This window comes from Epargyreus clarus, unplaced genomic scaffold (genome assembly GCF_041222505.1).
Source record: "Epargyreus clarus isolate Ecla_fem2 unplaced genomic scaffold, WU_Ecla_fem_2.2 ptg000018l, whole genome shotgun sequence".
In the NCBI taxonomy this organism is placed as follows: Eukaryota; Metazoa; Arthropoda; class Insecta; order Lepidoptera; family Hesperiidae; genus Epargyreus; species Epargyreus clarus.
Window position 1 is genome coordinate 7,795,108 of NW_027332226.1, and position 19,377 is coordinate 7,814,484.

At 33.2% G+C, this 19,377-nt stretch overlaps 1 protein-coding gene across 3 annotated transcripts in view; it reads left to right on the forward strand.

The window, feature by feature from the left end:
* Positions 1–19,377, forward strand: part of numb (NUMB endocytic adaptor protein) — a 36,004-nt gene that overhangs the window by 6,798 nt on the left and 9,829 nt on the right. For 2 of the 3 annotated variants that reach the window (XM_073083169.1, XM_073083170.1), the window contains exon 2: positions 18,810–19,085. In XM_073083169.1, the coding sequence (XP_072939270.1) occupies positions 18,879–19,085 (207 nt within the window). In that variant the 5' untranslated portion in view covers positions 18,810–18,878. Of the gene's footprint in view, positions 1–6,056; positions 7,003–18,809; positions 19,086–19,377 lie in introns of those variants that run through there. The other variant, XM_073083168.1, reaches the window with a different exon arrangement.

Here is a 19,377-nt window from a genome sequence, read left to right on the forward strand (position 1 = left end):
AACAAAATGATTATAATATAATATAATATATTCTAAAATGAATCTTATCATTTTCGGATTTTAAGAATTATACATATACACACATATGTAATTAAAATAATGTCGATAGATGTTAATATACAGTATCAGTTAATAATAAATCTTATCGTTGTCACTCAGGTGTGAAAAATGCAACCATTTTTATTACCGAAAACAATTGAAAAAAATTCCAAGTACTACAACCATTGTTTTAACTTTCACGATGAAACAATCTACATCTTTGTTAATGTCGACATGAGATTTACAATTATAAGAGGCCCTTTGACGCTCTTAAGTATTATACGGACCCTTTGTATAAAAATTGTATCACATGTTGAGGGTCCAGTGCTTAAAATAGGCATTTTACACCCTATTCTTACTCTTTTTATGGGCATGATACCTGATAGCTTTCACGGTATTAAATACACATTATAATAAAAGTAACCATTATTAAAAGGTAGGAATCAGATTATAAAGCCATGGTAATTCCCACATACAGATTAGTTAGTACAATACAAATACAAACATAAACCGATCATTTGTTCCTTTTCGAAAATGGAATCCGGGACCATCGCAGTTTTAATACGGAACATTAAAAAATATAATAATTTAAACTTTTGTTTTAAATGTAAATTGGGCCATAAACGAAAAAAATATATAACAGTATTTTAACAAATAAATGATTTATCCTTTAAATGTACATTTGCATGGCTAAAAGCCCGTCATCGTTCTTTTAAGATAAAGTGTTTAACATTATGAGCAATATCATCTTATCTTAAAGTGACTTTCAGTCAGTTAAATTAATTTACTTATTTAATAAACATGACAAAATTACGTACTCTTAAGATAACTTTGTAGTTAGAAACAACGGTGTTATTTAGTCCCGATATTTGTCTCTGATAATATCTGCTACTATATCTCTTGGTAACATAGTGGCGCGAGCTGTTTTGGATAGCGCTGTCTTCGCACTTCTTCCCGGTCGTCTGCAGAAGTAAACGTAGACGTTGTACACCAGCTGTTTAGTGTCTGCTGGTAGTTCCACTCGAGAGTCCTCCGCGCTTTCCGTCCCTCGACCGCTGTAAAGCCTCCTCCAACTAAACATTGTCCATGCAGTCATAGCTTTGTCACCGTATTGCCCGAATTGCGCCGTTTTGATCTATGTTATCCTGGTACTTTCGATAATATTTTTTCGCTATTCAAGTCCACGCAAATAATTAAACAATATTAGTCACTTTCACAATTTCTTGCACTGATTATTTTAAATTTAAAACGATAACGAATTGTTAACACTCAGTATTCTTTCACAAAACGAAACGTAGAGAAAAGTTGATTCTATGCTAATAGTTCCTGTTATCACTGAGAAGATAACCGATCATTCGTAAAGGTAAGCAGCTACTGGTATTGCCAAAGACTGTTGAGCGCTACATCGGCAATCTGGTCACACGTTCCTGACATCCGCTTTATTCAGAACGTGATTAAAATGTTATGGACAACGATAAATAGCTGCAAACAATCTGTCTATGAGCGACCTTAGTATGCAAGAAGTCAAGTTGTTTTAAAAAAACTTGCCAGGCATAGGCATGGAGCCGTTATAAAAATTAACTGCACATACAAATCTGGTACTTGATGAATATCACCGTTGTTTCAAACATTGCTAAATTTAATTTTGGTTGTACAAACAATAACATTAACCTCAATTTATATGTTTAAGGGAAAAATATGTTATTTTGTATTTACTTCAGGCAGTATTATTATTATTATTATTTACTACAATGCAAATACATAAATCGTTAAAATCTACAAATTTTAAATTGACTTTTTAATAGATCCACAGAATTTAATAATTTCTTATCAAATGATAATGATAAATATTCACTTAACCCGGTTATTAAATATTTTCCATCCAATTTTCTGCTTACCAAAGAACGAAATTTGACAATTTCGTCTTACTAGAATTACAAAACGTTGAATAAAATGATGATTAATAACGGGTAATATATAAAATTATTATTGATCCATATATACGGTTATCGATGATAGACGTTGAAGAGTGATCTTCTTTTGAGGGCGACCCATCGTTAATGCCAGGATTATAGTGCGCAGTAAACAAAGACAGACACATACCCCTGTCTGCCGGTGCGGATTAAGGATATCGTTTTAATCTACCTAAGTGACTTCAGGTAATTCCTTAAGGCTTTCTTTTCAGCGCTATATATCGATCTTGGATAACCTTTTACTAAAAAGTTATTAACTGCGTGAACTAAATTTAATAATGTCATTATTCCTCAATTTACGTTACTTACAGGTTTAAACTATAATTTCTCACATTTGCTTTAAAAAGGGACATAATTCGTCATCATATTAGTTTTATAATCTTTCATATTTGTTTTCTAATCCCAATATTGTGTCGATCACGATGATTGGGGATGAATGTTTCAAAGATATTACGATAAAAGAATCACTTTTGTCATAATATCTCATCGATTGGAAATGATTTTAGAGTTGAGATAACGATTGTTATCTACCACGTGCTAACAAGTTTAGTTGATGGCGGTATATGAATCTTTTCATACAATCATGTTCATTCATTGATATTTTAAAGGTTCTTATTATTTTAACTTCATTTAAATGTTAATATATGCTAATATTGGAAGTAATAGACAGAAGATACATCAATTGCGCGAACCCCCGTCTTCCGTCTTCTCTTGATGATACTCGTCAAACCCTTTAGATAACAACTTTGAATAGTGAATTTATGATTGAATTGATTTAGTGGTGCTACAAAAGTACAAACATGATAGGACCCTTCATGCATGATAGGACCAAGCTAAGCACTGCTATGTTCTGGTTTAAAGGACTGTGGAAAATACTTATGTAAAGCTTTCTAACTTAAAATTTCAGATAGACTTCATGATCGCTCGATGCTTCTATATTTTTTAAGAAATACTTACATCTAAAATCCTTTAATAAAATTGTTCGTATAAAGATCTAGCTGTTTCTACATTTATTCTTATGTATGCAACTGATGCTATTGATTTGTCGATCATAATAAATTTGTAACATCAGTTCGAAGGTTATTTCCATTTATAATTTCCACATTTTATTGCTATGACGTTTGCGACGTTCATTAAAACAATGTTGTAAATTGCAGTAAAATAGTATTTATAAGTTTTCTTATCTAAGATTTTAATTATACAGAGTTTGTGTGACGGTTGTGGTGAAGATTACGTCCTATTTCCATATAATATATAATTGTAATTGTTACTGAATAACAAAAATAATGTTAAGGACAGCACTTCACTGTCAAAACAGGACATTAAAATATAGCTTAGGGCCTCTCTCTATTTTTTTCCCTAAGAATGTTTTTGTAGAGAAACATGTACCTACGGAAGTTACTTTTTTTGTTGGCATTGCAGACTTTTCAAATCTCTATAGGAAGTTGCTTGTACCATGACCACATGTTGTTTAAAACAAAAAACTCTTAAGCCTATGTTAACAGTTGTACATATTATGTAATAGTTCTTATGTTCCTGGCGACAGTGATCATATACCAACAGGTGGACTGTTGTGTAAAAAAAGAAAAAAGAGTAAACCTTGAACTTTTAGTTCTGAATTAAGTTATTTGTCACTGTTGACTCATAAACCTTTGTTTCGTGCGCTGAACCAAACTGGCACTAAGTAACGGTATATCGGTGAATAGGCTAGAATTGATGGCGGAAATTGCAGCAGACAAACATAAAGGCAGTAATTTTATGGTTGCTAAAAGCGTAACAAATGTCAGTGTCCTCGTCGTCGTTTTCCTATTGTTTTAAAAGAGCTTCCGATTTCGTATTATAATGAGTCTATTCGAGTTTAAGTGTAACGGTGATTTCTAAATTAGGACAATTTCTTTTACGATTTTCGTCGAAAATGAAAATAAATTTTGTATAATACAAGTGAATTTTGGCAAAGTTTAGAGTTTCATCCATTAATATATCGTCGAAAACTTAAATCACGATTTATGAATTATAGCAAGTTCATTCAGGTTTATAAAATACCGAAGCGATTAATAAGAATTCGGTTAAAAGATTAGGTACAGTGTTATAAATAAATAATATTAATAGAGTATTTTTATGTTAATGCAAAAAATAAATATTTTATTTCTGTACCTATTTCTATTATTATTTTGTTTAAAGTACAATTGTAAAGTGTGAACTACAGATATTGTTTGTTGCATTATTCTAATTATATGCACGTAAACATTAAGTACGTGTAGAGCAGCGTTATGCGTTAACTCAAAGCGTTAGCGTTAGCTCAAAGCGTTTTAACTATTCTTATGATGATTGTATGCGACATTCGCTATAGACACATGTTTTATTAATAACAGGACTATTAAAATTACTCGCGTAAGTTATTATTTTTGCAAGTATATTCAAAATGTTCAACTGTTAAAGATGAGCAATCGTTATACATAAAGTTTGTACTTGACGATGAATCCAATCTATACTAAACATGAGCCTTTTCTATATCTGGATCTCTTAAGAGTCACAATAGTAATAATAACTAATAAGAGCGGACCTAACACGTTACCTTGTAGGACACCATTTTTATTAATCGACTTCCCGAAGGAGAGGTGTTCTCAATACGTTACTTATATATTTTAAATTAAGAGAAGAATGTATGTGATTTCCACACTATTAAAAATATGTATAAATAAATACAATTATCATGTGCATAGACATGATAATTGTTCAGACAAAAACTTACTTTGATCATTCCAAAATGCGGAAAAAAAATGATAAAAGTTAGTATATTTATCGAATTTACGTTATACATTAGAACTCGTACGCTAAGAGTTCAATGGTTGTAAATAATGATATGTTTCCGGTGAATTATTTTCAGTTTGTCATAAGTGTCCTTGGTATTAAGATGCTAATATGTAACAATTGTCGCACTGGAGGTGTGTCCGTGTCAGTGTCCTACATGTAATGAGTACTATTACAAATCCAAACGGCACTTGTGTATTAAAATGGGTCGAGGTCTTCAAAACGACTCCATTAAACGATGGCAATAGGGCATTGACTGTATGAGTAGTTTTTATTGTTCCATATTAAATTATTATATCACTAACCATTTTGTTTGAACGATTGTTACGCAATTATACGCTTATTTTAAATATAAACAATGCAGTTACTATATACATTATATTGAGTGATTTATTGCATTATTAGTGTTATTGTTAGAAAAACGTGCTTAAACCGTGGTTAAAGATCAGCATCACGGATACAGGTGAGTCAGGATATGACTCAGGAACAAAAAAAACAAGTAAATTACATGAACAATGCACAGCGGTTGCATTCTACGTTTTACATTACGTTATCTGAAAAATTGAGGATTGAAAGAAATATTTGGAAGTGAAACTTTAGAGACATATATCTGGCATGTGGCATCTGTGAGATGGCAATATTTCATAGTTAGTAGGCCCTGAGCTCCACCTGCGTCCGTCCCACTCGCACGCGCCACACCAGCTGTTGCGTGGGCGCATGTTTCGTAGTGCGCCTTTGGAATTTAGTGCCAAGCGAGCGTGTAGCTCAGAATGAATTGTGAATTCTCAATGATTCATCTCTGTGAGAGGCGGTTTTGATTTTAGTATTTTCAATACGTTAAGTTTATTTGTTTCCGTTACTTTATTGTAATGATTATGCTGTTTATACGATGTCGTTGTTTCCTTTAGCGCTTGTTTAGCTGTAATTTTCATAAATTAGTACTGTAATAAGTATTGTCCATTTAAGTATATTCCCATAATTTGATGCGTCAGACATTACTATAAATTATGTACTAATTCTTAGAATTAGTTTATAAAGGGTATGTGACTAAATATGTTAATAAGGCTTTAGACTAGGTGGATTTAAATCGTCGAACCTAATTTAAAGGCTAGTTTCTGTAGGATGATCTCACCGGTCGTCAATCTTGACATTCTTGACAATGCAAAGGACCGGTCGGTTGCGGGGTGGGGCATGAGACGGAGACTCCACACCGCAGGGTTTGTGCGATTCACGCACGCCGCATGCCGTACGGCCCACAGTCAGTGCGACAGTATAGTCGACCGCATCACGCGCGGCGCGCGCGCGCCTCCATATATAAAACTTCACATCTAAATATTATCCTTCAATCTAGTCATAAATGAGATCATATCTCAATAGTATTTCAGTGTTTGTGCTAATTACCTAAAAGTGGATTAGTTTCGTAATCGTTACACGCTACGGTCCGAAGAACAATGCTGTGGGAAAAAATAACGTTCAGCTGGCATCGGCAGTCGTTCCCAGCTACCTACCTACCCCCCTCGCCGCGCGAACCGGGTGCCGGGTTCAATGCGCCTCTCTGCGTTTATTCATCGTTTGTGGGAAAAGTTGACCCCCGTTTTAAAAATTATTGTTAACGAATTCACACGATTTCGTATTAGTGCCTACCGCATCTTAGATGGGCGGTTGCAAGTGCTGATGTGATCTGAAAAGCGTCTTACAAATAATTTATTAAAAGTTTATCCAAAGTGATCAATCGTTCAATTAGTACCTACCTACCAGTAAGCAGTTTAGTTTTTATACGTGACTCGTCAAGGTTGCAACATTCCACGGACCTATATTGTTTATTCTGAGCTTTGCCATGTTTGTAGTGTTTCAACTTCGTCTAAATTATTATCTTATTTTGTTAGGGATGGAATGTATTTGTCAAATGAGGACCGTACTCTAATATGGGACAACAAGTGTTACACACGTGAACGGGGAGCTGTTAAATAACCGTTGGAATTAAACTCCGATGTTCGTAGTATTCTTTCGTAAACAAGATATGTTTTCTAGTGAAGTGAAAGAATTGTTTTGCTAAGTGAGTGCAGTGAGAGAATTGTTTACACAAAGGTGACCGTAATTCGAAATCATGGGGAATCAAGGATCGTCGCCGCACGAGCCGCTGGATCGTGCCCAAGTACCAAATGCGGATCTCAAAATGGTTGGTTAATTTTGAATTATTCGATCAAAATTTGTTGATTGTTCATATTGTTCACGTTACTTCTGACCGTCCATTGTGTTTAAACTATTAAGCTTAGGCAGCTTTACATATGCATGATTGTACTGGCTATTAGTATTCATAAATGCTGTACGCGTCACAGTGATTCAAGTGTTCTCGTAACTCCTATATCACTTTACTAAGGAAGTCACTGTGGTGTCTTTTATTTTAAATCTTTTCCTTGAATCCAAACGACTGTGTGCAGTGTAGGCATACCTTCACGACATGAGCAGTACCACTATATTTTTCTACTATTTAAGATATCTATGTCGTTATATCGTAACCGCTATTCAACCTAATTATTTTATTTCAAGAAACTGATTTTATCATCATTGTGACTAAAACGTGACATTTGCACAATTCTGTCATTGAAGTGATTGCGCTTAGCTATAAAAACTCTCATGTCCATTGTTTAAATCTGCCTCCTCTGCAAGTAAATTTTCTAAGTAGGCAGGTAAATGAAGTGTTGACATAAAAGTTTACAGTCTAATTAACACGTCCCGAATATAACATGATAGAGTTTTGCAATTTTCTGTTATAAGATAATCTTTACAAATAAGTAACAAAAGAATAATACTGACTTACCTGTTCTTACCGGCTTACCTGTTCTTGATAATCTTTAAAACTATATAATCTATACCTGGGTTGTCAAAAATATAGGATTTTATTTCCTTTTACCTCCACAACATTTATCCTGCATAATATAAAAAAAAAACATTGTAAGGTAGCTCGTAATAAATGGAATAGTGTTAACTCTATACATTAGCATAATTGTAATGAATCAGGTATCTAAATCATCAAATACTAGCTAAATAATATTATTTAGCTTTAGTTACCTAGTTTCTTTGGTTTAGCTACCTGTATTTAGCTATTATCAAATACTAACGTAAGAAGTAAAATTTGATGAGCTACTATTTTGTCTAGTACTATCTAATACTAATGCAGTTGCAAATAAATAAGAAGAAGTTCGCACAATGGATACAATTATTGCAGGTACCTCAAACCTACCAACAATACTGCCGTTCTCACCGATGGCCGTCGACAGTAACTAGTTCGAAGAGACTCCCCATTTTTAATCTTAACAATAGAGTTGCTGAGACTTTTTTCATTCAACAATAATATGAATAATGGAAACAGTTTCTTTTTTCTAAAATTAAATCTACGGAACACAGTACAATTAAATGTTTTACATACAGGGTGAATTTTTAAAACGGGCCTTCAGGGCCAAATCCGAAACTATAAGGATAAGCGAAAAATGCTGAAAGGAGTTACGAGGTCGATTTTGATAAAAACTAAAACTGCATCATTAGTTTTTTAAAATATCTTTTTCCCTAGCCGGGAATCGAACGAGTTCATTTTGAAAAAAAATACACTCTCTATATTATTCCACTATTTGATAGTGTTGCTTATAAGGATTAAAATCTGGGAAGTAATGATAAATGACAAACTAAAGGAACAGCCTCAATTTTAAGAAAATACATATTTTTTCATATTAATTTGGCAGTTAAGTTCCCGCCATTCATCAATTTAAACATTTCGCATATCAACAATTTTTTTTGACTCAATGTTTCAAATCATTCGAAATGGACGTTTTGTTCTTCAAGAATTTATATTTTTATGTCCAACCTAATTAAGGTTACTTTTAGGACCATTATAATAGTTTTAACTTGCTATGTGCAGAGTTTCGTTTAATACAGATGTAAAATTGACAATTTGCGAGAATGTCTTTTTCGAGTCAAATCCGAGTAATAACTAAACAAAGAGATATAGAAATTCATATTTACTGTTGAAACATAGTTATAAACAACAAACATAAAATAAAATAAAAAATAAAACAATATAAATTTACTATTTAATCACTTATCTATTTTTATTAAAAATAAATCCTAAAAACGGCGGTAATTTACTTGCCAAACTATTACTTTCTCATACTAAGCCGTATGTCACGGTTATAACATCGAATAATTAGTTGATTAACCAACAAATTCTTCAATGGTATGACTTACGTATGTTTCTAAATAATTATACATAAATCATTTGTTATGTATAATCCTTAAGGATTAGTATGGCAATGTATGGAAAAATATGTATTTTCTTCAAAATTTTCCTTTTCCTTTAATTTGTCACATAACATTACTTCCCAGAACTTGTTCCTTATAAGCGACACTATCAGATGGTGGAATAATATAGAGGGTGTATTTTTTTTCAAAATGAACTCGTTCGATTCCCGGCTAAGGAAAAAGATATTTTAAAAAACTAATGATGCAGTTTTAGTTTTTATCAAAATCGGCCTCGTAACTCCTTACAGCATTTTTCGCTAATCCTTATAGTTTCGGATTTGGCCCTGAAGGCCCGTTTTAAAAATTCACCCTGTATAATTTGGTTTCTTAGCATTACCTACATGAAAAGAAAATCTTGTAGAGAAATTCCTTAAAAATGTTAGGTTCTTGCAAATCCCGTATAGTCAAATTTTGTCTTGAAATTTTTATACGTATGCCTTATGTACGTACGTGTTATGTATGTACGTTTTATGCCTTAGCATGCATGTTTGCATACAGAATGCATGTTTTCGTACAAGATTATAAGTCCAACTAAAGTCTACGATCTATCACCGTAGAAAAAATGCCAATGTTAAGGTACGTAAGAAGGTATATTGATTTCAGTTCAACCCCTCGTTTTAAGTCAGGGTCTTAGTATTAGTTACTAAAGTAATTTAACACTTCGTTAAGCCGAATAATTCCTTTGGGGACTTAAGTGTCTATTACGAATCGATCGGTTTTCAGGTCTCAGGAGTTTCGCGTCGTGGGAAAATCGAAACTAACTAACGCCATGTGGCTAATCCGCAAATGTTATTTTAAAGAGATTTATATAATCGGACCTTTTATGTTAATAATACTACTTCAAAACAACTGACAAAGTAAGGGTGTTTAATATTTTTGTAACAGCGTCAGCCGCGACTCTATTGGCCATTACGGACTCTTGCCTCTACACGAAGCATAATAAAGGGATGAGTAACAAAGACTTTTATAATGAAATACGGAGCTGATGCTCTTACATAAAGTAGTTCGTGCTAACGTGCTATCGTCTACTTTTATTTTTAGCTGATGTAGATTTGTCTAAATGTGACTCGTATTGGGTAATATTTTATACAGTTCCGGTTTCCTTACCTTTATTCGCTTCACTTCTAAATAATTTAGGTAGTCAAAAAATATATACGCAGTTGGCTTCAAGCCTTTTTAGGCTCCTCTACTGGGTACACATTTATAAATTGCAAGAGACTTTGTACACTCTGTAATAGAGTCGAAAGTGCATTGGAATAAATATAATTTAACACGTAAATAATTTGATCGCAACATGCGTTTGTTATATTATTTGACATTAAGTTTTTATGTTAAAATGACGTAACTTAAAATTATATCTTAGCAGTTTATAGAATATTCATATTTATGTAGTAGAAGTGTAAGTTTAAATTTTCATCAATATTATTTTTATGAGTATTTGCACGAACCAACAGTTATTTAGTATTTGGCCAATAATAGTATTGAAAATGTCCGGAAAGAGTATATCAGTAGTTTTTGTATGTACATATGTTGTGTATCGTAGGTACAATGTTAATGTAACATTGATATCTCACCAGTGATTCAGTTAGATCGGTAACCCACAAAGCTTCATACGTCACGCTCCAAATCCCGCAGGTTTATGTAAATAATGATCGTTGCGTAGGTGTGGAGTGAGGCAATATGCTCTATTGCGTTTGATCGTATCAATGAAACAAATAAAGTAAAAACTAAAGACGGTTGGTAATGTTCAAGAGCAAAGAATAAATTTTCGAACTTATTTTATTGTTTTAAAGTGTGAGTTAGAGGAGAAATATATAATTGTATATTTCACTAAAACGTGATTTACAAAATGCGACGTCATGCTTTTTGTCGAATGAGCGGAAAGCATTTTCATTCACTTAACATTTGTTAAAGAAGCTAATTTTGTAAATACGAAATTTATTCAAGTCAATCCATCATCGAATACAGAAGTTATGCTATTATTATGTAATAGGTAGTTGATTTGAAATAAAGTAATTATATTTTTAATTAGCTACCCCTCCATACACGTTTAAACATACCTATGTTGAACAGTTAAATTTACGACTAATCGTATCGTACGTTTGGTTTACTAAGCAAAACCATAGTAATTTATTTTATTAATCTTGTTCTAAATAATTTAAATTGATAAACAAAAACAAATGAAGCCTCGTTCTTGTTCCAATTGGTTACCTATTGTGGGTCACGGTCTAAATCCACATCATTTGAGAAGAGGTGACCGTTTGCGTAACAATGGAACGATAATGAGCAATGCTATTAGCTCTGATTGATTGATACTTCCGATCATTCGATGACGGTTCCACAGGCTCCATTAGATCAACACGACGATTTTGGTGTTTTGAATTGCTCTATTTTTTGTCATTCAACCTACTTCATTCTGGTCATTCACGGTAATCATGTCACTATGATTGCGATAGTTTTGTCGTTTAGCTTAGTGGTTGAACTCGGCCTGTCTATCGGGGGTCTAGGATTGAAACTACGCACGCCCCTCTGATTTTTCAAAAGTTATGGGCGTATTGAATATAAATTATAACTTGCTTTAACTATAAGTGATACCTTTTTTTTAAATCTCGAAGGTTTGTTCAGTAAAATAAAAATTCGATGAGTTGACGATGATTGGCACATGTCATAGAAAGAGGACGCGTTATTTTTCTAGTGAAGTAAGATTTCTATGTAGTTTGGTGATGCTTCAGAATATATTGGTTACATGCTAATTTCCTGAGTATTGCAATGTAATAGGTATCTCACATGATAAAATAAAATAAAACGAAATTGCGTTACTTTGAAGGTGAACAGATCATTAACACGTGTTTCATCTCAAAATTGGTTACCTAATAGTCAATTCTGTTCTTAGAAATAGGTAACATTTTATTTTATTCTATAAAAACTCGCTTAACTAGTTATAAGTTTTTATACTGTAATGGACGTTGAATGAAGAAATATTTTTTTATGCCAGACAACTTTTTTTGCTTTATAAGTATGTACACGGATGTTAAGTTTTTTAACAACCCTAAAAAGACTAAATAAAATAGGCTTCACATAATACTAAATTTTAATGAAATCCATTTGCTTAAAATTTATGATGACGTGAATTATATTATTTTTATTACAAAAAAACAATCATTGTCCAATTCAACCCAGACATACAACCCAGACTCAGACAATTTGAAAAATGAATGTGTGTTATTTGTACCTATAGTATGGAAAAGGACCACTAGTTTTCAATATTATAATGATTGCTTTAATGGTGAAGGTACTCTCGCAGGTTTTCTGGAAAATTCTCGAAATATAAAGTATCTTATACGAGTATTTGACTACGTGGACTACTCATCTTCAATTTAGTAGGATTTTAGTTGAAGGATAAAGAAAAGTCGAATTATAAAGAGAATATCGTACTCTCGAGACTCAAGGCCTAAATGTATTTTCATTAAACGATGTTATAACAATTTAACTATCATAATTCATACACGTAATAGATAAAATGTAAGAGGGCGGATTACATTTCGCGAAGTTTTATGGCGTGAAACAATAATTATCTTGCGTGATGCGTAATTCTTCCTAATGTTTTAGACAAGTTGTGTATTCTCATTAAGTACCTGCAGTGCGACACTTATCATTAACGTATTAAATATTATTTTTAACCGAACTGTATTGTTAGCGCCGATTCAGTAGCGATAATTATTTGCAAGATGTTATCATGTACTCGTATTTTACATTGTAACATCTAAAATTTTCTTACGTGTCTTCATATGATTCGTGAAATTGTGAGCTTGTTAAATCAGGGATTTAACATGTAACGCTATATGTACGTATAATATGGCTATAGATAGCTTTGCTGAAAGATGCTATAAGATTGCCGATACTAAACGCACAGATATTACCGATTGTAAAGTTTAAATAAATGACCAGTTTGATGGCTCTTTTTTCACTAACTTCTTGATTTATCTCCTCATTACTACTACTATATTACACACCTATGTATGTACCCATATAATATTAAGTATCTCTTAAGTCACTCTTAATATTAAGAAGTTCTTTAATTAAATTAGGTTAAAACATGTTTATTTACAAACAGAAATATTATAAAACCTCGACTTTGAGTATGACTGTAGGTACTGTTTCAGTTTTTCTGCTATTAAGCGGTAAGAGCTAGGGTTATAGGTGGCAGGGCATTATTATTTATGATATATGTACAATGTACATCATCCAACATATCAATAAATTACCCTCCGTACAAACTAGCACGTGTAAATAAAGAAAAAAAAACGATGATTGATTGATCGCTGTACCGCTCTAAAATTATAAATAGGTATCTTTTCATAAAACATCACGTAAACATACGTTGCGTAAACTTACGTTACGCTATGAAAATGTAACGTATAGGTAAATAAGCGCAAATAGTGGATATTAAAAGCGTCGCCGGTCGATTCTCGTGAGCCAAGTGCTTTCAGCTCGCCGCCCACTGAAAGACATTTAGACGTAACGTAATCCACTTACGGTTCACTACATGGTTGCCCTTATCGTCGGGTTACTGGAAAGATTACTAACTATAAATAGTTTTATAGGGATCTTCGTTTAACCTTTCTCTTTTGTTATAAATGGAACACCTTTTTGGTCCTGTGCCATGAGGATATTCAGAGCAGGAAATATGAATATAATTATTGTAACATTAAAAACACTTCTTTCGAAAAATAGAGACCCGAGTAATACAGCGTTTACCACCCAGGGACAAAGGGTGCCAGATTCGAAAATGAATTTGAAATCCTTTTAGGGGTCTGGGCGTTGATGTTCTCGTCATCGCGAGTCCATGACACCCATGACGCAGGGACACCTAATGTGTGACTACGTGCGTGTATGAAAATAAAGTACGGAGGGCAAACACATGACAAAGTAACGCGTCTGTGTTTGATATCTCATCGTAAATACCATTTTCTTTGACGTTCTAGTATACTAGGGTTGCCATGACTTCATATCATGAGGGTTTGTATTTCTATAAAATAAATGTATGTGATCAATTTCGGTTGGAGTAACTTTTGACAACCGTCTCACTTGCCCCCTCGTCAACTGTTCTACGTGGGTCGACTTCGCGTCATCTCACTCATTTCACTTACGTAAACATTATCTCTATTTGCTCTCGTGTTAACGATCTTTTCTCACATAGCGCTGTATACACTTTCTCTGCAAACTTTGCCTAGAAGGAATCGAAAGGTTTTTTTTTCATTGCTTTATCTTTTTTTATATTTTTGGGTGTTTAGCTATTCCTCGAAATTCGATTATAATTCGTACTAATGTACTATGTATGTATTCGTAAAATGGTACTAAACTGTTTTACCTTTTCACATATGAATAAACACATTTAGATGGCCTTAAAATTGTACTAAGAACGTAAATAAATGAAATATTATTATAAATGAAGTCGACAAAATAATTAAATATAAACAACAACTATGTAATTTAATTAATCAATAATAAGCATATCTGTAAATATTATTATGAGATGGTATTAAATTGAGATGATATAACAATAATTGGGTATTTCCCGTCTGAATGCAAAACACTGACTTCATGATAATCATATGAGAACAAGTTTACAGGCGTAGTGATTAATGTTCACATTCATAATTTTTAAGAATTGCTATGCTTTAAGTAGAGGAACAATAATTTATATTATTTTGTTTTTAAGAAAATCTGAACTTATAAGTACCTCAGAGACCTGAGACTATAAGTAGGTACGATTGCGGAAATATCACAAGTACGCATAAAATTTCTTTTGTAAACCAGTCTTTATGATAACGTAACCAGTATTTTAATAATAGTAGCGAAAGGACATGCAATTTACTGGATTTTAAATAGTTTGCCGTAAGTGTACATATTGAAACGGAATACTACAGTCGATCACATGAATGACAATATTTTTTTTTTGTAAAAACTTGTAAGAAATTGGTTTATTTTATCTTATATGTACTTTAAACGATATATTTAAGCGCAAACGCGATTGTCAAGCAAAAATAGGTCCAGCCACAAGTCTCACAAAATGCTCACCACTCCAACCATAACGTAAAGAACGGGACATGACGCTTTCCCACTGCGCTATTTACGAAATGGTACATGAAGGGTTATTCTTTATGAAAAGAATTAGCTATCCTTTTGGCATACTGACAGGTTTTTTCATTAAAGGAGAGGGTCCGTGAAAATGAGAGCCAAGTCTTCAAGTTGTGGAGACTCATTAGCATGCTACGCTTGTTCAAGCGTGGTTGGCACGCAATGGTATACGATACCATCCATCTTAGGCCTCATTGGTACTAAAGTGAACATGACGTATCTAGACAACTGGAACCATTTACCATTAGTCTTACTAGGTCGAGTGTATAAAAATATACATTATGAAGGTGGTAGAACCTTTTGTGGTTCGACTCCGACGGCACCACCGTCAAACCTATTTCTGCCTCATAACAGCAGTGTTAAACGCTGCTGTGTTCTGGTTTGAAGGGTGTGGTAAGGGGACATTATTTTCCGAGACATTCCAGCTTAGCCCTCAGGAGTAGCGGCGCATCTGTGGACAATCTCAAGTAGAAATATCTAATGATATTTGGGGTTGATTACAGATTTCCATGGGCGGCAGTAGCCATTTACCATCCAGGTGGACTGCATGCTCGTCTGCTACTCCTATATTATAAAAAAAAATACTAATATGCAGACATAGATCGAAGAATTGTACAAGTTGATATATAGTTGGTCATTAAACATCGTATGGACATTGGACATATCGGTTACAACTTCCACGACAACAAAGAACAAGCTAGAGTTACGTTATTTATCAACAGGGATATATACATAACGCTTCTAGAATTTGTCGCCGCCCGAAGCCGTACACACACACTGCCAAGTTTAATTTAGTTTAAAACAACATCAGATTCCAAGAGCGGATAGCGTGTAACCTTGCTATTATTGTAAAATCGCTTTACGTTGCTAATTAATACTGATTTAACGTCATCAACCCTTGCTTCATAGCTGTATCGCTGGATTCAACTCAAAATGGGGAAAGTTTCATCCCATACTCAACGACCTACGTCAATGTTCGAAGCCGTTTAGTCTTCAGGCACCTTTGAAAATTTTGTAGAAATCTCATACATACCTAATTATAAGGTTCCTCAACTATCCTGATGATTTATCTTTCGTAAATGTAAATAAGAAATAATTTCTAATATTATGAAAAAGCAAAACGCCTGAGATCGAAACATTCGAAACTCTACCACCAATGTTTATCGTTAATTAACTAACAGGGATTACTGACCATTAACGAATTTTCCAATGATCATTAACAACCAAACTTAATATTTTGTAATTAACGTTAAAAACGTCTTTGAAAAATTTAAAACTCATTCTTTCTTGTTGTTATTATTGTTCATTACTCAGTTTATTTGTTACTTGTAACAAAGGAGTAATTATTTTGTATTTAACCCTTACCCTCTGCAGTAGGTAAGTTAAAACATATAAAAACTATAGTCATTACTTCATTACCTTTCCTCTTGGTTTTATACTGAATGAATAGGTACGGAGCTCCAGCGGAAATCTCATTTCAAATAGTTTGTTTTCATTTATGTTTACTTCATACGTGTTTTATAAAAACATTAGGGTTCGGTTTATCTCTCGACCTATATGTGTTTTATATAAATGGTATTTATTAGTATACAATTAATTGCATGCGTATATTGCAATTAATCTATATAATTGTGTATCATTTTTTTGTTCTACTGAAGTGAATAAAGAATATTCTATCTATCTATATTAGTAAAAATAATATATAAATATTTTGATTGGACTGCAGCTGTTAATCTAAGATTTAATTGATAATACAAATAGCAATTTTCTTAATTGAAATGGACACTTACTAAATAAAAGCTAAAATGTTAACAAACTATTCCACAGGTAGGCGAAACCGCGTAAAAATAGCTAGTGATATATAATATACTTAACTATTTCTCGTCTTAGCGCCGCAATCGCTGTGTTCAGTGTTGCATAAATAATACCCTTAATTAATATATGTATACAATGCTTTGCCACGATAATAATCTATAGAGTATATAGCCATTAGAGAATTAATTAATCTTATTACTAAGTTGTAAGAATTTATAACAAGTATGATGTCATACAGTTATGTTATTAGCTTATACGATTTATAACATTAACACGATAACTTCTGTAGTGAATAACATAAGAACGATAAGTATTACCTTCGCAATAACAGTGACAGACTTACACGCTATCTTTACAGACGACATATGGAAATGAAAAAATATCACTCATTTTGATTTCAACGAAGATTAATCAGATAAACCAGACCTCTATCGTAACAATGTCTAACTCATTGTCAACACTAACTCCTATCTAATTTAGCAATAGGAATGTCTATTGCTAAATTAGATATGAGATAATAATAAAGATAATATAATTGAGATGGGTGTTTTTGTGCAGATGAGTGTACAGGATAGTACTACAGTTATTGTTTGATAGTCCGTCTAGACATTTAGGCAATTAACAATTAAAATAAATTTGGCTTCATAACCATAATTACTGCTACCAATTGTAAATTTTAATTATATATGTACTTAAAACGTGATTTCATAATTATTATAAAGTTATTATATTTTTGTATTACGTGCCCCTCGACATGTTTGTCATACATATTTATGTCTTTGTAAAACATTATTGTTTTCATTACATTATATGAACTTTATTTCAAAGTAACATGCTTATAAATAAATTCTTAAATTATATAAAATATTTGGCCAGGTGTAATTGGCCTTACCGAAATTTAAATATTTTGATGAGTAATGCCATCTGTAAAAATACGTAGAATCGTCTCAAGGTGTTTATATCATGGGATCTATAACTTTTTGGGATATAAATTACACAATTGAATCAATGTGTGGTCTGAAGGACGTATTAATTACATTTTTCACTTGATCTTTAAGTAAAAAATATCCATGAAAAAAATGAAAAAAATCCATGAAATGTCCCTCATTTATATACCTAATGTAAAGCTTTTGATAAGCATTAAGCTCTACATACTCTTAATGTTACTTAAATAATGATGATATTTTAAGGTACTCTCTCATTTAAAGAAAATGGTCTCACAGTAATGATAAATCTTGGTTTGCCTTCACAATAAGATGTGGTTTTTGAAATAACGTGGGACGTGGACCGGTTTCCGGTTTGTTCAACATTCCAATTTGAAGAATTCAATCAAATTGTGGATTGTAGGAAGGTTATTTGTTGCAACTTGTTATTGTTAAAGGCAATCTGCTCACAAGTACATTGCAATTGATAACTTCTTCAACAACAGTTCTATTATAAACCTTAATAACTAAAACATTTCTAGTACCAGGAATATTTGGATGCTGTAGCTGGTCAAATCAGTGAAATAATATGATGATGTTGACCAAAACCGCAAATCTTTTACTACACACATACCTATAATTACGTGAATTGGTAATTGTAAAAAAGAAATACAGTTTGTATGAATCATTTGTCTAGAAACATTCCAACTAAAAATGGTATATAAAACGGAAAAAGTAGGTATAATGTTGGACCAGCTGTCATTTACTGGAACAATACAATTAAGTAAATGTGTATATTTGTAATTTCCAGAAGTCGTCAGTCCGGAGCTCGTTGAGGCGGGCGCGCGCGGGCGCAGCGCTGTCGCCGCCGCGCGCCGGCATGGAGCGCCTGCGGCGGTCGTTCCGCGAGTCGTTCCGGCGGCGCAAGGGCTCGCCGCCGGAGTCCGCGCGCCCGCACCAGTGGCACGCGGACGAGGCGGCCGTCCGCGCCGGCACCTGCACCTTCCCCGTCAAGTACCTCGGCTGCGTCGAGGTGTTCGAGTCCCGGGGGATGCAGGTCTGCGAGGAGGCGATTAAGGTGTTGCGGGTGAGTTATAAGCTTCAAAGTATCGTAACCATTTTTCACATATGAGTATCTATTGATATTCTCTCGGCATAACATCTGACTATAAATTAAATGTAGTGTAAAATTAATCTTAGGTAAACATCGTATTAACTAAGAAACTATGTTCAGTAGTTACTCGACCCCAAACTTAAGTTCCTTAGTAGTTCTTCCACATATTTAATATTTTTAAAATAAAAATGAAAGTTACTTTGTATTAATTAAGATGTTAGTAGATTAAATCTACCGTTGCCTTTAATGTATTTATTATCTATTG